Raw genomic sequence first — 18351 nt, forward strand, 5'->3', positions numbered from 1 at the left:
TTAAAAACATATAAAGTGAATAAATGTTATAACTAAGACTCTTTTGCTTTTCCTATGTTCAGATCATAACAAACGTATTATCTTTGGATATTTTGAATGTTGCTGAAAACATTAACAGATATTTAGAGACATCATTTTGAATCATTAATTGGCATCTCACAGTTTTCTGACACTTAATACTCTGAGAATTATAGTTGGGGGGAATTAATTGAAACATATGAAATAATTAATACTTATCTTTTAAATGAAATTGTTGCTTCCCAAGGTAGGCTTGTTTAAGTGATCCTCCCAGCATGCACCAGGGCAACAGACTAATGAACACGTTCTATTTGAAGTGTTATGTTTCTGTTACTAATGCATTTGCAGCATTTCAGTTGCATCACAGAGTACCGGGAAAAAAACTGAAGCAAAATGACAGATCACAGGAGTATGATTTAAAGCCTGACTGAGGCGCACACATTACTTTAATTTCCTCTTCTGTCCACAACCCTTCCCTCTGTAGCCCTGCTCCGCCTCCTCGGAACAGATCAGTGTTAAAAGAGATTAAGATAGATGTCCAGAAAATGCTTTCTCTACGTCTGGTAAATCACCTTTGCCCTGTGTGTGTGTGTGTGTGTGTGTGTGTGTGTGTGTGTGTGTGTGTGTGTGTGTGTGTGTGTGTGTGTGTTGTTTTTGTCTCTTTTTGTCCATCGAGCCAATTTTCTCTTTAAGTGAATGGGTATTCCTGGGGATAAAAGCTGTATGTCGCCCAGCACACCGCAACACCCTGCGTCTCTGTGTGTGTGTGAGTGTGTGTGGTGCAGGTTGTTGTGCTGACCCGCTCTGCGAGAGGTCAGAGATGGGATTACTCTGGGCGGCTTTGTGTCAGTGAGCTTGTCTGCGTCTGTGAGAGTGTCTCTATCAGAGCCACGTATTGATAGAAAGCAGTGTCACAGGCTGGATATCAGGAAAACTAAATAAAAGACAAGTGATTGCGTTTTTTACCAATATTGTAATTGCGATATGATTCCAAAAATATATTAAAATGATAATGGGGGGGATTTTTTTAAGAGGTTCTGTACCAAACAAAGATTGTAGAAAACAATGTGTTGGCCGGAACAATCTCTTCAGCTCAACCATACTTCATTCAAAATGGAATTATAACACATATTTAGTCAGTACAAATGATTTTGCTACCTGATTTGAATAAAGCACTACTTTATGATTTACAGTAGATACATTTAATAATAAATTATATTTCTATAGCGCTTTTCTTGAACCCAAAGACGCTGACAATTCCATGAATTGTGCAGCCATACTTAATATAGATGGATACATGCGATTATATTAAATCGATCCAAATAATGAAGTACAATGTGGTTACACCATTGTAATACCTACCTACCTGCCTACCTACAATATAACACTGTGCAATATATACTGTACAGTAGTAAACATACTATTTACTAACATCATCTGGCAGCTACTTCATTACTTTACACTTGTTTTACTTAATTTGCATAGTACTTGGAATGCAAGTATTGGATTTTAAATTGTTAATAATGTGTGCTTGCCACTTTATTAATAACCGTGTTATTTTTGTCTTTATCACTATTTCACTGAAACAATGTTAATGTCCCCTCTGTGGGACTGATTGTAAACATTGGAGTAAAAGTGCACATTTTCAGACAGTTTGTCCTGTAATACTTTTATTGTATTGTACTCAACAAAATAGTTGTGTGACAAAACGAACCTTGCAGCTTTCTCACCTCCGCACAGCTAACCAATGAAGTGGGTGTGAAGTCTGAATGTTGTTTTTGAAAAAGTCACATCATCTATTCTACACTGCGTAGTGCAATCACATCTACAGTGAACACTTTACTGTCAGCTTGCTGTGATATCTGGTAGAAAACCCTGGGCTCATTTCCTGAAAGTCTTTCTGAATCCACACTCTCACTGTTAGACATCTCAGTGTGGGTATCTATCGGCTGCCTCCTGGGTTTCAGCTGCATTGCTCTTAGAAAAGGTACATTATTTGACAGGAACATGGAGCCTTTCTTCTAAACAGTACAGACATACTCTTACAGGTTTATGAAAATAAAACCATTCAAAAGATCTTATGTGCATTTCAGAGTCTGAGTGGTTTAACCAAACCCAACCATCCAAAGAGAACCTAGAAAAACAATGGGTGGCACATGCAAAATACATGCTATTTTTTAAATAATTTGAACAAGGAAAGCAGCATTTTTCGTAAGGTTATATATATATAAACACATGAATGAAACGTGTATTACAATCCCAAGATATCGCCGTTTGCTGGATGCTTTTAAGTCCATCTAAATGAATCTACAGTGCTATGCTTGCAGGTATTTTTAGCATCACAGGTCCCAATGGAAATCCAACTCTTACCCTGTCTGTGAGCGCCTTGCTCTCTATACAAATAACACTCTAAAGGATGAATAAACCCAGCAGTAAAGTGTCATCCAGCTCTCTATTCTTCCCCTCGCTGCACAGTGAAGTGGGATGGAGTAAATGGAGAGCTGTGGATGTGTGTGTGCATCACTCTGATTGGACGACAGTCTCAGGAGGCGGTCTGTCACTATGGGTTGCTCCTGGCTGCGTCTTCGAACATGTTTGTGTGTGTGTGTGTGTGTGTTTGTGTGTGTCACATGTGTTTTGTGTGATTCTGCCTGTGGTTGTCAACATTCAGTTCAAGCCGGGGATTATGGGGAGTCTTATGTCTGAATCCTAACACCATGAGTTTTCAAATTAGCCTTTTATTGATAATAACTTGTGTTTTTTACAAACTTACAGCCATATGTGTGGGGGAAACTTCTGAAGCAATAGGAAACAGGACTCTGAGAGACACGAGGAGAGCTGGAGCTTTGATGGCAAACACTGACGGTTTATTTGGAGCTTCGGCCGGAGAATTCACAAGACATGTCACGGGCCACGAGTTGACCACACAGTTGAGATGCCACAACCAATTCTGAAGAGCCTCCTGTAGCTCCAGGTTTTAAATGAGTTCAGAGTGTAATAATTAACATTCTTCAATAGATAGACTAAACAGCTGAGGACACTGAATCACAGTTGTTGTCGCTTATGGCTCGGGGTCATCTACACCCCGAGAAGGATGTGTTCCAGGTGTCCCGCAACAATAACTATCTCTGACCGAGAGTTGCCCGGTCACAAACAGGTAACAACAACAATATGCCAGGGCAGCCCCTCCTTAAGGGAGATAGCGGCTGCCCAGGGTTGGGCATCTGCGTCAGAGGGCAAAGGAGGACATGCAGATACCCACATCATATATTTAAAAGGAAGCCATCCTGCTTTTCACCAGCAGCTTCCTGTCTCAAGTCATTCCTTGATAATTTGATGTTGCCGTACTTCTACTAAAGTAGCATTTGAATACAGGACTTTTACTTGTAATTTAGTAATTTCAGACTGAAGTATTTCTACTTTTACTGTACTTAAATCACAGTAAAAGGATCTGAGTACTTCTTCCATCTCTGCATGTACATCTGGATTCAGTGTATTTTGTCTCTGTCTAATTACAGTGTGATGGATGTTAATTATGGACAAATGAGTGAAACTGAAGACAAAAACACATAACATGTCAGACACTGGTTTCCGAACATCTGATTGTGCTCTTGGTACTTTTTGCTGGAGTTAAACGCATATTTGTTGTCAAGTCATGCTCACTTATTTAATCATTATTATGAAGTGGTGTGGAGTGGTCTGTGGTTGTCACGTTAATCCTTTCTCCATTAGCTACCCTAAATCCCAGAGTTTAAAGCCCATTGCTACCTAAAGCTAGTGTTATTCATTTCTCATTATCCATGGACTCAGGGCTAGCATGAAATATGATGAATCACACTTTCACACTAAAGCTCTGAGTGACCAAACTGCTGACAGCATGAATCAATTTGTTTGGATATGAAATATTAGTTTCACAGTAGGAATCCTAACCTTATGTTTTGGGGGATAACCATGCCCTGAAGAGGAGGGTCTCATTTACTGTATGTGTGCATCACATGTACAAGCTTCTGTAAGTTGGACAAAATAACACTTGTTTTTCTGTTTCTTACTGGAGTGAATTCTCTAAAAAGTCCTTGAGAGACACTGTATTAAAGCAGCCATGTAATGTGATGTTTTTTTAAAGCAAGCAGCTGTTCAATATACCATCCTGTCAGCCATATGGTGCATCAACACGTCAACACATTGTGTACATCCTGACTCCCTGCAGTTAGCAAATGTGTGATGAGTGTTAAATTGTCTGAAAGCCTGTCAGGTACAATCGGCTTTCTCTGCATTGATTTTTACTTACAGCATCTCTTGTTCTGTTTAATGCAGCTCTGATGTAATGCTACACTGCATGAAGGAAAGCTATAGATAAACATGATCATATATTACAAACATCCTACTTGTAATTACTGTAAGTGCATGGCAGATATTAGAAAACTCTGGTATCACTTTTCAAAGAACTCCGACTGCACATGTTTTGGTTTACCATAATAAAGGAAGAACTATGGAGCTGCAGAGATATACAATCCTACTAATAGTATTATGCAGACTTCACAAAATATATTTCTCTGGTGCAGATCCTCTTAAAAAAACACAACATGATGATTGGATATATTGTTTACATTTGATAGAAAATGGGTTGTTCCCTCTAGTATTGTGAACAAAATGGTGTCCCCGATCCCTAGATTCCACCGGGTCCGTCTGCGCCGCGTTACGGCCGTGTTACGGCCGCGTTACAGTTGTGTTACGGCCGTGTTACAGCTGTGTTACGGCCGCGTTACAGTTGTGTTACGGCCGTGTTACAGCTGTGTTACGGCCGCGTTACAGTTGTGTTACGGCCGTGTTACGGCCGTGTTACAGCTGTGTTACGGCCGCGTTACAGTTGTGTTACGGCCGTGTTACAGTTGTGTTACGGCCGTGTTACAGTTGTGTTACGGCCGCGTTACAGTTGTGTTACGGCCGCGTTACAGTTGTGTTACGGCCGCGTTACAGTTGTGTTACGGCCGTGTTACACCTGCGTTACGGCCGCGTTACAGTTGTGTTACGGCCGCGTTACAGTTGTGTTACGGCCGTGTTACAGCTGTGTTACGGCTGCACCGCGGCGTTCGCAAGGATCTCTCTAGGGCCACTCTAGTCAATGGGTGCTATTCCACCAGACGCGCCGCGTTACGGCTCAGAAGCGTCTCGCCGCTGGGCTCCGCTCAAAATAGGATTAAAGTCTATTTTTCGACGTGACGCGAGGCGTTGCAGAGGCGCCGGGCAGGAAGTGGACCGGTCAGAGCATCCGGCCCATCCCCAAAATAAACTAATTTTGCAGACCCTATCCCTCCGTAGTCTTTCAAGTAGGAGGAGAAATGCCAGCGTTCTCCTCCGGTTTACAGGCACTGTGTAAATTATATTGAATAATTATGATGATGAATGCATTTTTTTACCACTAAAATACAGCAACACATCTTTGATTCATGTCGTTTATAACTGGAATATTACAAGTATTATTAACTTTGTCAGTACAAAGTAGCCTGTCCAGGAAATATGCCCAAATCAACAAAAACTGCGAGCCGGCAGGCAAGACGCTCCGCTTCTGAAATGCTTCTGAAACGCGCCCGGTAGGGTATGACGCCGGAGGAGGCCGGACCAAAACCGCGGCGCAGCCGTGGCGCAGACGGACCCGGTGGAATCGAGGGGTGAGCCAGTCTACAAAATGGTAAATAACATTTTTTGTTATGAGTTATTTAAAAGAATAACATCACGTTTATCCATGTTTAAAAAAAATTGGGACAACAGACAAAATATGGGAAATGGATAAAAGCGATTAACGGATGTAGAGATGCACACCTCAGCAATTAGGTAGAACATGGCCTAATCAAAGTGTAATCACACATGTCAGCATCACAGCCCTGTATCGTTTAATGAATCATTGGTGAGCTTTAATCCTAATTACTTCTAAAAAGCTTCAAGGACTCCTACCAAAGTCCTCTCATCTGAAACAATACTCAGTGATTGTACGAGTTTATCATGAAGGCCACGGATGAAAGTGAAAGATGAATGCTTGCCTGATTGCAGATAAGAGTGTGCTGAGCTTTGTGAATATAACTTTAATCAATTAGCAGAAGGAATTGGCAAAGTCGTGCTCGAGTCTCAGGCTGCAGCCACACGAGGCCGACAGTGAAACGCAGAAATGATAACGATAACGGGTCCCAAGGTGGATAGAACTGCAGACGCAACGCTCTGGGGGGCCAAGCGGCTCCGTGATTACGCCTATACGATCATTTCCTGATAACGGAAATACTGACGGGCTGTCATGAGAGGGGGAGGAAAAGAGAGACTCTGTATATTATTCTCATATTATTATATAGAGTTGTTATTCATTTGTTTTAAAGCTCAATAAATAACAAAGAAGACCTTTGACCGGCACTTCTATAATTTTGTCCGGAAGATTTAAACTTTAACGGACATGTTGACCGCCGCACGGTCGCCTCGTCCCTTGGAAGAGGCGGAGAGGTGGGTGTTTTTCATCTGCTGGTGGACTACCGGGGGGATTTACAGCAGGAGCACACGCTTGCCTCGGGGAGGGAGAAAAAGAGCCAGAAGCCCTGCCTCTCCACCTCTGCTGCTAAATCCACCGCGGAGAATAAACAGAAGGGCAACCATGCATGCTCGTGAAGTCTTCTTCGCTGATTTTGTGTATTTTGTGGCGGAAGTACAGCGCCACTTACAGGCCCGGCATAAGTACTACAGCGTCTCCAGCGGGTCGAGCGGTCTCGTGTGGACGGACACGTTTCTGGTGCCGATTGCGTGTGGACGGAAGACTTTTTTGATATAAAATTCGGTTCGTTACCGTCTCCGTGTGGCTAGGGTCTCAGTGAGCCATCTGATTAATCACTGACCGTAAATAATAATAATAATGCATTTTATTTATATAGCGCTTTTCACAACTCAAAGACGCTTTACAGTATGAGGGAGGGTAGACAAACAAGGACAGGCAAACAAGTAAGTACAAAATAAAAAGGCAGTCAAGAGGAAGTTGATTGATAGGGGAGGGCTTATGGGTAGACAGAGTTGAAAAGATGTGTTTTGAGGCGGGACTGAAAGACTGTGAGGGACTCAGAGTCACGGAGATCTTGGGGGAGGGACTTCCAGAGCCTAGGAGCTGCCACTGAGAAGGCTCTGTCCCCAAAGCTGCAGAGTGTGGATGTGGGAATGGGTAAAGAGGACATGAATTAAGGCCTGGCAACAGGAACCTGAAGTTCAGCTAATTCCTGTTGTCTATGCCACAGAAACACAGGGAACAACCAAACTGAGCCAAAACAAATCAGTCAATCTGCGCCGTGGTCCAATGGAGAGCAGACGTTTCTCCAGACCAAAGCCAAAAGCAATTACAAGAATGCTGCTGTGGTAAGTATCGGTCCCAATGGCCAATCATTATCAGGCTAAACAATGGACCATCAGAGTACTTTATCTATCCCAGGGGGGAACTGGGTAACGAAGATCAGTAACAAAGTTTTGACGGCAATTGTGCTAATTTATGTCTTGTATGCTGCATTGTTTGAGGAGCCCTTAATGTGCATATGACAATATAGCCTTTGAATCTTTTATCCTGTATGATTTTGATTTATTAACTCATACTGTAAGTCTTATATGTTGAACTTTATTAGTAATAAAAGTATGTGCTGGCCCTATCATGATGATGTATTTGTCCTGGCACCCTTTCAATTAAAGTCATTACAACCAATCTAGTCTACATTCAACAAAGACCTATCCCTTCAAAGCAGCTCAGCAAAGGAAGCACTGTCTGAGGAGGGATTTCTCTACTAAAAGTAGCATTATGTTGGGAAATGACCGCTCAAAGAAAGCTGAATATGTGCTTTGGCTGAATCTCAGGAAGCCTTTTTGTACGGAACAATGACTGTGGGTTTTGTCCACCCTTTCTAAAAGTATGTAATAGTACGAGTTCTAAAAAGGTATCCCAAATTAGAGAGATGGGTTAATTACAGCTTCCAGTAACCATATAAATGTACGGTATGGACTTTAAAGAGGACATATTCTGCTTATTTTCAGGTTCATATGTGTATTTTGTGTCTCTACTGTGACATGTCTCCATGCTCTAATGTTCAAAAAGCTCTTTATTTTTCTCATACTGCCTGTGCTGCAGCACCTCTTTTCACCCTCTGTCTGAAACCAGAGCCCAGTCTGCTCTGATTGGTTAGCTGGCCGGCTCTGTTGTGATTGGCCAACCGCTTAGAGATGTCCCGCCCCTTAGCCTATATGACGTACAATGTGTTGGAGCGCTAGCCAATAGAAGCGTGAGTTTTACATATTGTCACTATACTACGGAAGTAAAAAAAGGAGTCTAATGGAGCCGTTTCAGGCTGGGTGGGTGTCTCTTGGGATTGTAGCCTTAAAGGTCACCTATTATGCAAAATCCACTTGTTCATGTCTCCTCTATCATCAACATCAACATGTGTCCCCTCTTCTTCATGTCTCTTCTACATCACCATGTGTCCCCTCTTCTTCATGTCTCTTCTACATCAACGTGTGTCCCCTCTTCTTCATGTCTCTTCTACATCAACATGTGTCCCCTCTTCTTCATGTCTCTTCTACATCAACATGTGTCCCCTCTTCTTCATGTCTCTTCTACATCAACATGTGTCCCCTCTTCTTCATGTCTCTTCTACATCAACATGTGTCCCCTCTTCTTCATGTCTCTTCTACATCAACATGTGTCCCCTCTTCTTCATGTCTCTTCTACATCAACATGTGTCCCCTCTTCTTCATGTCTCTTCTACATCAACATGTGTCCCCTCTTCTTCATGTCTCTTCATCAACATGTGTCCCCTCTGTGTAAAGAGACTCTGAAAGTTTCAGGAACAAAGATTATCTCTCTTTTTGATCCATTTTATAAAAACCTGTCTGAAAATGAGCTGATCAGATTGTGGCCACTTTATGATGTCATAACAATGTTTTGTCTTGTGTAACCATTAGCCAATCACCAACCAAGGTAACCCCCTCCCCCCCTTATCACCTGAATCTCCTCCTAGAGCACCTTTGAGTTCTTTGTAACCAAATGTCTCTCAGAGGGGCGTGGGGAGGGGCTCCTTATTTGCATCTAAAGTAACAGACAGAGAATGAGCACTTTGGAAACAGGGCTGAAACAGAGGGGATTATGGGTAATGCTGCAATGTTCCGTTTGGTGTTTGGAGCCAAACACTTCAGAGACAGGTTCTGTATATATCTGAGAGCTATAATATATTGATGGAAAACAGTATAATGGGAGACCTTTAAAGATGATGATGGAGCAGCAGTTACAGAGTGATGAGAGTAGTTGGAAAGAGTCAGAAGGAGAAAGTGAAGCGTCACTCTCAGTCACTATTCTGGCTCTGGCTCAAAGAGACCTCGTTCCTTTTGATGAAAAATTGATCAGTTAAAGTACAGCGGGTTCTGGCTGTATGTACCTTACTCTCAGGCTTTTAACCACCTAAAGAAAGGGATGGATGATGTAAGGAAGGAAGTAAACGACGTATGGAGATCAACTAAATCCAGTTATCCTAATAATCAAAGATAAGTGCTTCAAGGAGGGGAGGACAGAGAAAGGACAGCAGCAAATATGTAAGACAGGAAGCCAGGAACATGAGAAGAGTATGACAGAAGATATTGTAGAAAAAAGGAAGTGGAAAAGGTGAGTGTTGATTAATTGGAAATAAGTGAAGAATTACATTTTAAACAATAGAAGGAGAGATGCTACAGATGCATAATTCCATACGATATGCTTAAATTATGTTATATACTTGTTGTTGTTATTGTATACTTATTTGCAGTAAATATACATGAAATCAACCTACCTCAAAACAAGTACAAATCACTTGCAGTTTGGTGAAATTGCTTGGTAGATTTATTTTTTACATTTTCTGAGATAGAGAAGTTTCACCATCATCAACAATTAATGATTCATTTTACTTTTTTTTTACTATTGAGAATTTCCTTTATTTCCTTTTTGGATTGTAAGGAAGTCATGTACCAACAAATCACAAGAGATCAATTGATGTAGCATGCATACTGGCTATCTTGAGTATATTTCGACATGTTTCCAGTGGGAACAAACAGTATTCTTATTGTTACGAAATCAAAACTAAAATGTAAAGAAAGGCAGACATTTGAGAGAAAATTAACAAATGGGAAAAGGGAAAGCAAATGAATCAGAAAAGATGAGGGAATAAATCAAGGCAGGAAGCAACATAAAGAAATGTCTAATCACTTTAAACCCTCAAGCATGTCTTCATGAAAAGATTGTAATGTACTAAATTGCAATTAAAGTGTGAAGGAATCAAACCAAATCCTTGCTGTGAAGATCGGCATTTAAAATAAGCTGTTATTCATTATAAGAGGAGCTTTTCATCCTGCATCCAAACCCCTTATCCTGGAGTGATTATAATAAAGGACAATGATTGTTTGATTGTGATGAAAACTAATCCCTATCTCCTTTAGTTGTGTATGACGGAGTAATCTGCTGATGGAGGGATGAGTGTCCCAGAGGCCTCCCCCATCCATGAGAACAATCCAGATTAAAGTGGAGATTCTGTCACTCCGAAACCAAAACAGAGGATTCTTAGGTGTCTTACGGACCTCCTTTAGACACAGAGACACCGCTGGACTTATCCAAATGAAACATTAACGGTTTAGAAGCAAGCTTAAAGGAGCATGAACTGCAGAGATGATACTAGTGTCTTCTTTGACAAGAAAGCCACACATGTCTTTCGGTTAAATTCAAGCTTCAACTTGCACTTAAAATGGTTTGTCTTATTGAAAGCTAATGTGCCTGCAGGATTTGTGCTATTTTGAGGTTGTATCTTCATGTTTTATTGCACTTTAATTGAAGCTAAATGGGAGGTAATGTAATGTGTTTTTTAAACATGTAACACAAAGCTATTGTACCAGAAACAATAACAAGGAGACACCTCAGCAGCTGCCAGCTAAACTAGTTGATCCATTGTTAAAGAAGAAAAACGTGTTTCTTAACAAAAGCCATTCTGTAATTGATAGTTCAGCACATGAAAAGAAAGAGGTTGAAATAATAAACCATTTAAGGTGCATCTCTTATACCTGGAGCCGGACTACCTGTTAGTACACGTAGTTAAAAACCTATTAAACCCCTCAATACTCTCATTTGTTCAAAAATATGTTGATATTTGATTTGTTTACCCTATTTCCTATATCCCTTTAAAATATGTAACGACTAAATACCTCTACAACTACTGCCAATCATATTTCATACATAGTTGTTTAAAGTCTATACATAAATACAACTAATAGAGAACCACAGTGTCGCGTCCTAAACCCGGAAGTAAACTCCTTCCGGTTCCTTCGTCAAAAAGCAATGCAATTCCTCCGTAGGGTTTTGGAAGATAGCTGGAAATAAGGTCTGTGGTTGAAACACATTTAAGAGACGGATCACGTTTTGTTCAGCCGGATAATCTCCACATGTCTATCCTACTTTTATCATTTTCTAACCATAAATCTAGTCGCCAGAAGCAAAATGCTAACGTTATGCTATAGGAACTACAGCAGGGTCGCTGCTTCAACGTCACGCCAAGATCTATATTCAAACACACAGATTCAAAATGGAACAAGTTGAAGTGTTTGTTTGAACAGTCTGCAGGAGGCAGGGACTTGCTTTCAAGCAGAACAGAAACTAACTTAGAGGAGTGTTTACGTGTTCGGCGTAATGACGTACAACGGCCTCGACAACTTCTGTAGTCCTATTCAGCCACTTGGTAACAACCATCGTTTTTCAGACACGTCAACTCTTCAGAAATCACCAGTGGGGTCACTGCTGATGGATTTAATGTCGTAGAACAAAATGTGATCCGTCTCTTAAATGCGTCTCAACCACAGACCTTAGTTCCAGATATTTTCATAAATCCTTTGGAGAGATTGCATTGCTTTTTGTCGAAGGAACCGGAAGTGGTGAAATGCTAACTCACTTCCGGGTTCTAGGACGCGTCCCTGTGGCACTCCATTCCACAGAGGACAAGTTGTCTAAGGAAGTGTTTTACTGACACTTTTTCATTATGGAGTGTTTTGCGTGGGCTTTTGTTGACTACGTTTCCTGTCTCAAATGAATCCATTTTCAATTCAGACAGCAACACTAGAGAGGTAGTGAAGAGGCTGAATAGTTTCTAAGGTCACATTAAATATGTTCTCTTTCTATTCCACTCCTCTCTCTCTCTGTCTGTGGTCTCTTTGGGTTTTGAGGTGGAACACCTCAGCAGGTCAGGTACATCCTCATCTAATACATATTCCAAATGGGGAGTTACATAATGTCTGACCAGTGTTCAATTAGTCCCGTTTTATATTTAAAAATGTCAGTCTAATAAATGTACCCGCAGTACAGCTCCACTTTATCTGCAAGAGCTTTTATCATGTGTGTGTTTCCAAAAGCACGGGTTAAAGTTTAGCATGTGTTCATCTGAAAAAAGCTTTGAGTGCACATTCAAATTGTGGTTTACTGACCAAGGACGACATGTTTGACTTGTGTGATTGTAAAACTGAATGTCGGTGTGCCTTTTGACCCGTTCCATGGTCAAAACAACTGATTTGAAATCACTTTGCCCAGCAGGCTTTAATGGTGTTTGACTTTGTACGCCCATAAACCCCTCAGTCACCCAGCAATGTTTCAGCTCGACACTAACACTCCTTCAGAGGCAGAAACACTCAGTCCTCCTGTCCATCAACAGCCTTCAGGACAAACATCAGACATCCATCCACCTCTATCCATCCATCCATCCATCCATCCATCCATCCATCCATCCATCCATCCATCCATCCACCTCCATCTACCTCCACCCACCCACCTCCATCCATCCATCCACCTCCATCCATCCATCCACCTCCATCCATCTATCCACCTCCATCTACCTCCATCCATCCACCTCCATCCATCCATCTACCTCCATCCATCCACCTCCATCCATCTATCAATCCATCCACCTCCATCTACCTCCATCCACCCACCTCCATCCATCCATCCATCTACCTCCATCCATCCACCTCCATCCATCTATCCACCTCCATCTACCTTCATCCATCTACCTCCATCCATCCACCTCCATCCATCTATCTACCTCCATCCATCCACCTCCATCCATCCATCTACCTCCATCCATCCATCTACCTCCATCCATCCATCTACCTCCATCCATCCACCTCCATCCATCTATCCACCTCCATCCATCCACCTCCATCCATCTATCTACCTCCATCCATCCATCTACCTCCATCCATCCACCTCCATCCATCTATCCACCTCCATCCATCTATCCACCTCCATCCACCTCCATCCATCTACCTCCATCCATCCATCCATCCACCTCCATCTACCTTCATCCATCTACCTCCATCCATCCATCCACCTCCATCCATCCATCCATCCATCCATCCATCCACCTCCATCCATCCATCTCCATCCATCCATCCATCCATCCATCCATCCATCCATCCACCATATTATATTTTATTTGTATTATCATTTTACCTCCTTCTGTCTATTAACCTGATAAAATGTTATGTTTTGCTGCATGTATCTTTTTAAAGCTCTTAACAAATAATCTGAGGGGAATTTCTTGTTGTTTATTTTTAACTTGTGATGTGTCATTTTGTAAAGCACTTTGAGCTGCATGTGTTGTATGAATAGCAGGGTTTCCCACACATAGACTATACTTGGGCGGGCCGCCCAGGTATATTAACGGCCGCCCAAGTATATTTCGCGACCCATTTAGTTGTTTTTTTTATAAATTTTTTTTTTAATATATATTTTTTTTATTCGTCCGTGACCACGACGCCATCTGCGATCGATTAACTTGTAGACAATGATCCCTCGCTCCCTTGCTCTGATCTCGCCTCCTTCTGGCCTGTTAAGTGGCCTGCCTCTCACAGGGTGACTGGCTGTCCACATGATGTGGCCTGCCGACATGGCCACTGTCATACAGATCATAAATCAAAGCCCTTGATTGGTCTCTGTGTGTCATTCAAGCTCGGGATAACCTCAGCTCAGGTGAGGTAAAGGACTCTCTGAGTGTTTAGATAGTTAACTTAGTCTAAGTTCTCAGTGGGTCTCAAACGGTGTGGTCACCATTTATGTAAACACATATTTCCATTTGAGAGGGTAGTGATTGGTCTAATGGAGAGTGAGGTGGGCTGAAGATCGGAAGGCTGTGAGTTCAAATCCCGCCAGGAACACCACCACTAGTGTGCCCTTGAGTAAGGCACTTAGCCCTTAGTTACTCCAGGGAGAATGTCCCTGTAATCGGTCATTATAAGTCGCTTTGGATAAAAGCGTCAGCTAAATGAAATGTAATGTGATTAGTAAAATATGCATGAATAAATAAATAAAAAGTTAACTAGGTGAAAAAAGGCAAGATACACTTTTAAAACTTGTTGAGAGAAAACGAGTCTTTGCTGCTGCCTCAAAGAGGAGCAGGGGGAGAGGAGGGAGAGGGAGGAGAGGAGGGAGACAGGAGAGGCTGATTCAGGAGCACAGACACACTCACAACTATAAATGAACCAAAACTAAATTAATAAACAAGTTTCAGTGTTTTTTTCATATTGGAAATGGTATGTTGTTGGTTATGGCCTTGATTTTATGATTATTGAAATGTATACAGTTCTGTTAAATATAGGTGTTTCCATAGATCTAGTCTCTTTATTTTCCCCTCAAAATGCACCAGATTGATGCATTTAACTCCAAAATAAAAAATAAATCTTACCGCGGGGGCATGCCCCTGGACCCCCTAGAGGATTTGAGGTCGACCCCCACTAAAAATCACATGGATAGGTTCCTAAATACATTAATAAATACATTTATTTTTTTAAATAGTAACCCATTTCCATATGTTCATGTGTGGGTAGTAGATTTAAACTATAGGGCTATCATTATGGACCCTGCCTGTACCTGTTCGCTCTGCTATCGCGTGAAGGGTCTGCTAACAAGCGACCAACAGAAAGGTTAATGTTGTTGCACGTCACCTCAACCCGCTACCACCACCCCCCAAAGTATATTTCAGATCTGTGGGAAACACTGGCAGTTAATGGACCAGCACCAGAGGCATTCCCATACACACAGGCGTTGGAGCTGTTCTTCATGAAATCCCAGAAGGATGAAGTGCTCTGACAAACAGTGCCATCTTTGCGCAAAATGATTATACCGGAATGAAAAGTCAATAAATAATGTTGTTAAAACTTTTTAACCCAAGTATATTTCATATCTGTGGGAAACACTGAATAGTGTTATATAAATAAAGCTTTATTATTATTATTATTATTATTATTATTATTATTATCCCTCCATCCTCCTCCATCCTCCTCCATCCTCCTCCATCCCTCCACGCCACCCTGACCTGCAGCTGAGGGGAGGGCGACCTCTCAAGGCTGACATAAAATGCTGGAGGAAGTCTTGAAGTCTCTCATAAAGAATAAATGGATATAAGAGCGACTGCTGAGAAATGATGAGTCACAGTTGGCCTCCAGCGTTTCAAACATTTCTCATGATTGTGTCATTTTGTTGTCTTTAAAAAACTGTATTAAAAGCTTTTTGCTGAGGAATTGTTTGGTGGCATTTCATATATATTGTCCACCTTTCGTCACTTGTTTCTAAGAATATGATTGGCTGGTTATGCATAAGCATCTTGATTGTAAATGTATGACATGGCTTAAATTCAGACACACTACCTCTTTATATTGACCTCAAACAATAATGCTAATCCCTCCCTTCTGTTGTTCAAGTTTATATTTGTAATTATGAATATGTGCAGTTGTTCTTTCTCTTTATGTGATAACTGGATTCATTTGAGTTTTATACTTTTTGTTGGACAAAGAACACATTTTAGAAACACACAGTTGGCCTTTCATGACACCAACAAAACCTGAAACTAATATGCAGAATAATAAATTAATTTAATTGTGTGTCCGTTGCAGGTTTACTGACATTTAGGGCCCACTTAAAATGACTTTAAACACTTACGTGATTTGTGTTATACTGTTTTGCATATTGGCTGTGATAATTACAGTAAATGATGAATGAATAATATACTTTGGTTATTAAAATAATAACAACTTTAAACTTGTTAAATAATTATTTGTATTTGAACAACTTTGCTATGGTAAGTGTTCTGTAAGTAACAGCTCTTGTTAGTATACCAATTTAAAGCCAAAAGCCTCAAAAAAATCCAGCACTTAATAATAAATAATGTTGCTGCAGATGTTCTGTGTGCTGAAGCATTTAAAGAATCATTGAGGTTGGGAAAAGGTTTCGATATCAGAAAGCTCCCAGTCTGAATCCTTCCTGTGATATCTCTCCTGCTAATAAAGAAGCACTTAGCCTCACAGCTCTGGTTCGCTCAGCGCTACAACGGTGCTGTAGATTATGATAGTAGTACCTGTGTGTGTGTGTGTACAAGTACAGATTACAGCAGCAGTCAACAGCAGAGAAGATAAAAGTGACTCAGAGCAACATTCCTCCAGCGATATCAGTATAGAAACAGATATCAACTTTAAAGCGTTTCCAGGTACCAGGTTTTGGGTGGATTTAAAAAGAGTTATTTGGGGAAAGTCTTATCATACATTAAGACACTGAAGCGTGTAATTAAAAGACAGAAAGTAGAGACGATTTAAAGGAGAAGAGACGTCCCTGAATTGGCAGATTGAAACACGATCTGAGTGTAATACCCTGCTGATATTTTTATTTTCACAGCCTCTTGTCACCAAGCAGATTTAGACACATATTGTAGGACTGGCGCTACGATAAGAAACACAATAAGCCCGGTGGAATTCCTCTTTTCTCATTTTCCTGAATTAAACAAGTCTCAAGCTATCATTTAACTCTACAGAACAGAGTCCTCCCCCAAAGCCTTTGCATTCCCTTTCAATTCAAAAAAGGTAGAACTATAAAAGAACAGTGAAACAATGGCTGTTTTCAATATCTAAGGCACCTTGAAGGCAACCTTAATTTTACCGATGTTCTTGCTAAAATGCAAGGACGTTCCTGGGGGGAATATCCATTTAATTTCATACATAGATTAACATTGCCGTGTCCTCAACCTTTGCACAGCCACAACATAAAACAAAAGCTCAGAGGAACAAAGTTTCAGGACCTTTTCAAGCAATCAACACTGATTGGTATTGGACTAGACCTATCAAAAAGATGATTGGATACAAGCTATTAAAAGAGATATAACTAAAGATTTTGAGTACATAAAAGCACCCATTCAATCACTCAATGTCAACCATCCATCATGTGTTCGGTTTCATCAATCAGTCAAGACACAGTTTCATGAGGAAACTCCACAGGAAGCTTCAGTGGGTTTTCTTACCTCTTTTCCAGACAGGTAGTAGGCGGACAGCAGACCTCCAACAAACCGGATGTTCACCTCGAACACAGACACCTCTGCATTCTGTAACATAGAAAGTAAATATGAGATGATGAACACACATTTCTCCTCCTACAAACAGTGACTCAGAAAGGCGAGAAATGTTGTGTTTCACTTCAGGGAAACTACTCTACACTGAGGTGGGCTTTCCACCGTTCTGAGAGCTATTTTTGGACTCAAACAGCAAATAATTGATACAGAAAACATTCAACTCTTGACTGGTTTAGTAATGCTTTATTCTGTCGTTGTTTCCTCAGCCACAATTGCGATGTAGATAAAAATAAGGACAAGTAAATCGACTACTTTGGTTCTGACTGGAATATCTCAAGCACTGTTTGATAGTTGGTTTATAAAGCACTGAATGGACCAAAGTACATTTCTGATCTTCTCCTACATTATGAACCAGCAAGAACTCGTAGGTCTTCTGAGACGGGTCTGCTTTTTGAACAAACTATCAGAAAACTGCTGGCCGTCTGAATCTCTCAAGTCTTTTAAATCAAGGCTGAAGACTTTTCATTTTGCCGTTTTATTCTTGTATTTAATATCTACCTTATTCTCTTTTAGCTTGTTTTATTGGTATGTTCCTGGCTTTTTAATGAATGTCTTTATATAAGCACTTTGAGTTAAATGTATATACATAAACCTGCCTTGCTGCCATGTAATGGACATTAATGGTCCACTAAATGTAAATATGTCTGATACTAGTCATGACCATTTACTTACAAACAACATTCCCATCAGCCTCAGCTAAAGGTTGTGTTCAATGGGAACTAGCCAATTCTAAAATGCTAAAAAGACCCCCTTAACATTAGCATGTTAGCATGGTCTTTGTGAGCATTTGTTGGTGTTAGTATTACATCTAAATCTAATCTCTTAGTATCATCAACAGTGTTTCCGTCAGACCAGGGCTGAGAGGGCGTCCACCCGGTCA

At 40.9% G+C, this 18351-nt stretch overlaps 1 protein-coding gene across 1 annotated transcript in view; it reads right to left on the reverse strand.

The window, feature by feature from the left end:
• man1a1 (mannosidase, alpha, class 1A, member 1) overlaps positions 1 to 18351 on the reverse strand; it is a 190840-nt gene that overhangs the window by 81224 nt on the left and 91265 nt on the right. Inside the window, 1 exon segment of the mRNA XM_034199445.1 lies at positions 17364 to 17444. Within this exon segment, the coding sequence (XP_034055336.1) occupies positions 17364 to 17444 (81 nt within the window).

This window comes from Gymnodraco acuticeps, unplaced genomic scaffold (genome assembly GCF_902827175.1).
Source record: "Gymnodraco acuticeps unplaced genomic scaffold, fGymAcu1.1, whole genome shotgun sequence".
Classification (NCBI taxonomy): Eukaryota; Metazoa; Chordata; class Actinopteri; order Perciformes; family Bathydraconidae; genus Gymnodraco; species Gymnodraco acuticeps.